This window comes from Penaeus chinensis, chromosome 5 (assembly GCF_019202785.1).
Source record: "Penaeus chinensis breed Huanghai No. 1 chromosome 5, ASM1920278v2, whole genome shotgun sequence".
NCBI lineage: Eukaryota > Metazoa > Arthropoda > Malacostraca > Decapoda > Penaeidae > Penaeus > Penaeus chinensis.
Genome location: NC_061823.1, coordinates 27094792 through 27099791, shown reverse-complemented (window position 1 = coordinate 27099791; position 5000 = coordinate 27094792). Strand labels below are relative to the sequence as shown.

The window sequence follows — 5000 nt, the reverse complement described above, 5'->3', positions numbered from 1 at the left end:
ATAATAATAATCATGATAATGATAATTATGAAAATAATGATTATATTGATAATTATAATGATGGTAATAACAATGATAACGATAACGATGATAATACTTGTAATGATTAATAGATATGTAAGTTAATTGTAGAATATATCAATATATATCTTAGTTATCTCGCGAAAGGATATTTTACGTATGACAATAATCTATAGGAAGATATAAAGTAGCATAAATTTGTGTTCCGACAGAATTAAAAAAACATCAATGCGTGTGCTAGAAAATAGAGTAGTCATTATTTTATTCATTTATTTATTCATCTATTCTGATTTTTAGATAAAATTATGATAGATCCAAAAAGAAGATGAAGAAGCCATGTGATATAATGACAAGAAAGAAGAAGACAATATAAATATGAGGAAAGTTAATTAAGTTTCAGAAAGTGACTTATCAACTAGAAGGGTAATGTAATATTCATTCTGATATAATCAATAGGAACGAGAAAATGCAAAGATGCAGAGGAAGACTGAGGAACGATGCATCAAGGTTTCAGCGAAGTATGTTTTTTTCCACACTGCAAACAAACATCACATGTCTTGCCGGGGCACTGCTTCTTGAAACGGGTTGCATAAACAGATGAATCGACAGTCTTTGAAGCCAGACGCTGCCAAGCCAATGTTTCATGTCCAATGTTCATAAACATTACATGTACCGTCGTACTCACTATTTTTAGTTCCAAAGGTGCACAACCTTTTGTTTCAAGCCTCTGATAGTCGTAGGCTATGGCCATCTTTTATATGATCCCGTAATGTATCTTTCAGTAGCTATGTATAGGTTCTCCTTTGTTTTTAGATATGGTCTACTTTTTTTTTTTTTTTTTGACTTAACACTGCACATACCGAACATCCGTACGGCTGGTCCCCAATCTGCGGTGGTGGTGTGTGCCAAGACAGAACCTTTCGTTAATTGAAAGTCGAACCTGCGCATCGCACGCGTGATCGGCTACAGGGCCATTGGGATCGCGTGACCTGGGTCTTTAGTCCGTATTTCCGGATGAACTTATGAATGAACTCAAAACTGACCAATAACTAGGTAAAAGGTATAGGGCGGGATAAGTATGCCCGAATACAGTATCACAAAAACGCACGTGATTTTCAGATGGTACAAGTTTTCAGTACATTGCCTGTGGCTTTGAACTTCTTTCAAACCTTAACGTACTGGCAAAAGTATACGTTATTCGCCTTACGGATCTGTGCATAAAAAGTGGCTACTTTTATATATACATATATACATACATACATACATGTATGTATGTATATGTATATATATATAAATATACAAATATATGTGTGTACACACACACACATACATACGTACATGTATATATATATATATATATATATATATATATATATATATATATATATATATATATATAGTTTATATGTATATATACATATATATATATATATATATATATATATATATATATATATATATAGTATGTATATACGTATATATATTTGTGTGTGTGTGTGTGTGTGTATGTATATATATATATGAATAAATATATACACACACACTCCCTCTCACACACACTTATATATATACATACATATATATACATATGCATATATCTGTGTGTGTGTGTGTGTGTGTGTGTGTGTGTCACACACACACATATATATATGTATATATATATATATATGTATATATATTTATATATATATATATATATATATATATATATATATATGTATACGTATGTATATATATATATATATATATATATATATGAATATATATATATATTATATATTTGTATATTATATATGTTATATATATACATATATATATATATATATATATATATATATATAATTCCTAGTACGTAGTTATATTCAAATGAACAGCTGAAGAAGAGAACGAGATAACGGGGCTAAGCAAGAACTAAACGCACTATCGACAGTTTGCTTGTAAAGCGTCTTTGTAGTTTATGCTGAACTGCACCACACATTACTGAATATCAGCAAATAATATATGAAACATAGTCAAAGATCAGACTTTCAGCTATGTTTAATTTAACTGCAACCTTTATTTGGGAAAGTCACAGTGAGCAAAACGAGTCAATACATGTCATTACAAAATCATGTTTTTTTTATTTTTTATTATTAAATCAATCAAAAACAAAATAAAGAATTACGCTATCAAGGAGACAGTCTCTCCCAACATACATTCCTCTCCTTTCCTCTCCTCGAATCACCATGTGGACCTTCTTCCCGCAGGAGAAACCCCCCATGAAGTTGCTCATGAACCCCAAGGGCGTGCAGGACTTCCAGGCCGTGCAAGAACACTACGAGAACCTTATGAACGCCCCAACCAGTCCCGATGTCGGCAAGCTCGTCATCCAGAATCCTGTTATTAGCGCGAGTCCTTCTGGGAAAGGTATGACTGAGCAGAACTAACCGCTTGAGAAACATATGGGCAAGAGAGATTAGTCCCATATAGCAAGATGAATCCTTTGAGGGTGTTCATTCTGATGTACATCTCGTATTCACCAGCTATAAGCCCTTACATATTGCATTCTTGTGATTCTTGATTATGTTATTTATTTATACTATGATAATTAGGGTTATCATTGTTTCATCATAACTGTAATTCTTAATTTTCTTCTTATTATCATCCCTATTACTGATAGTGCTCTTGCTACAGGACTATTACTGGTACGATAACCATCACAATTATTATCATTATCATTAGGTTGATGATTATCATTACTATGCTTATTCCTGTCATCATCATATTCATCACCATCGTCATCGTCGTCATCTTCATCGCCATCGCCATCACTATCATCATCGTCATCGTCATCGTCATCATCATTATCACCATCGTTATCATCAAAACTGTCATCACTATTATAAGCATCATCACTATCATTATCATCATTGTTTTACAATTATTATCGTTATCATCACAACCAGTATTGTTGACACATTTGACATTAGCACCATGCTTATCATTTTTACCTTATAATTCTCATTATAATATCCTTTCACATGTTATCTCACTGTTCACTATAATCTTCCGTCTCCTTTACACACTTATTTCTGAGTCGCGCCGCTCCCTGGCCGCCCTGTGCCTTGCAGGTGCCGAGCTGTTCGCCAAGCGAAAGAAGCGAATGGACAAATTCATCGTTGACGAGACGACGGTGCAGAAGGCGCAGCAGCAGACGACGTCCGTTCAGCAGACCTCCACTTTCAGTTCGAGCTTCAGCAGCAGCAGCAAAAGCGTCAGCAGCAGCAGCAGCAGCTTCAGCAGCATGAAACAGGCGGAGATGGAGAGGAACCGACAGCAGGAGCAGATAATGGTGAGTTCGTTAGTGAGTTTGCGTGTTCGGAGGCGTCACAGTTTTAATCCCATGAGTTCCTACTACACGGAGGTTGCTGATGATTATCGTGATAAGTGAATATTTCCTTTGCTTGCGGGCATTTTGTTGTTAGTATCAGTTACTTTGAGTTTTGTATGAAAGATTTCATAAAAGGTGGAATTTCAGGGGTATAGAAGGTAAACAAGTTAGATTAGAGCTGCATTAAGCCTATCATGGTTGTATCATAACCATGAGTTTTATCCTGGATCGTAGTGTTGTGTATGACTGTCATGGTCGTGAAGTCGCAGTCTTTCTTGGTTATGTCTTGCTTATGAGAATCAAACTGAAACACGTAAACGAATGACTCATTAGTTCTAATGAAGGAACCGCGGTAATTGGTGAATGGTTCATTTTACCTTGGCCCATGAGCGACACGTGTTTCGGTCCACTAAACTCGCCGCCATATTGGTTCGCGAGCAGGAGAAGTTCCTGAAAGACCGGGAGTCCAGCCTCGTGTTGGTGCAGTCGCCGTGGAAGGCCGCGCTCGAGACTGGTCATCCCGACGCAGCCTTCGACGATAACAGATTAAAACAACAGGTATACACAAGCACACGCTATAATACGCATGCATACATACACAAACTTGTAATAACATACGCACACATGTACTGCACACGCACGCTTATAAATACAGAAAAATATACAATAATTTTTCTTCTCTCTCCCTCTCTCTCTCTCTCTCTCTCTCTCTCTCTCTCTCTCTCTCTCTCTCTCTCTCTCTCTCTCTCTCTCTCTCTCTCTCTCTCTCTCTCTCTCTCTCCTTCTTATTGTCCTTTTTAATTCATTTATCCCTATTATCTCTCTTTTACTCTCTGTCTCTCCCATTTACACCTACAACACTAATAATATACCACAAGAGCTCCTAATACAACGGCCTCAGTAAAAAGTCAGCCACTTCAAGTGCTACAGTATGCTATACTGCGCTGTATCTCTTCGCTACAGTAAATCTTACCGGGCAGATTTCTATTTACCTTCCTAGCTGCACCTTTTCTATAACCGCAAAACTCTAACCTGCGTAGTTAACTTGTGTAGAAAAAAAAAAAAAATGTGATGCGGGAATTGGTAACTTCAAGAAGCAAGAAATGGAATTGATGCATCATAAATGCAATTTGGTCAGCAATTTTACATTAATTATTCATATATTTTTTTTTGATTGCTTTTTTTCTTTTTTTAGATAATGTTCATCTTTGAGCACATTTTGATTTATTATGCTTGAGACATATAATTCATTAGAACACGTTAAAAGCATTAGATATTCTTCGGGGATGCAGTATAAAATGCAGTACACATATTTCATAGACTTCATTTTGTATTGTGCTTATATTGATATCATGATTATATATATATGTATATATATATATATTACATTTATATATATATATATATATATATATATGTATATATATTACATTTATATATATGTATATATATATATATATATATATATATATATATATATATATATACATACATATATATACATATAGATTGATCGAACCCCACGAGAAACTAAGTGCGTTAAATAATAAATTAAAGATAAATAAATGAGCAAACCATGATCCTAATTTTCATAAATCAGTCTGATATT

The 5000-nt window shown here is 34.6% G+C and overlaps 1 protein-coding gene across 1 annotated transcript in view; it reads left to right on the top strand.

Annotated features, from left to right (window-relative positions):
* Nucleotides 1–5000, top strand: part of LOC125025418 (fibrous sheath CABYR-binding protein-like) — a 113864-nt gene that overhangs the window by 96491 nt on the left and 12373 nt on the right. Inside the window, exons 11-12 of the mRNA XM_047613412.1 lie at nucleotides 2268–2427; nucleotides 3132–3352. Of these exons, the coding sequence (XP_047469368.1) occupies nucleotides 2268–2427; nucleotides 3132–3352 (381 nt within the window). The remainder of the gene's footprint in view (nucleotides 1–2267; nucleotides 2428–3131; nucleotides 3353–5000) is intronic.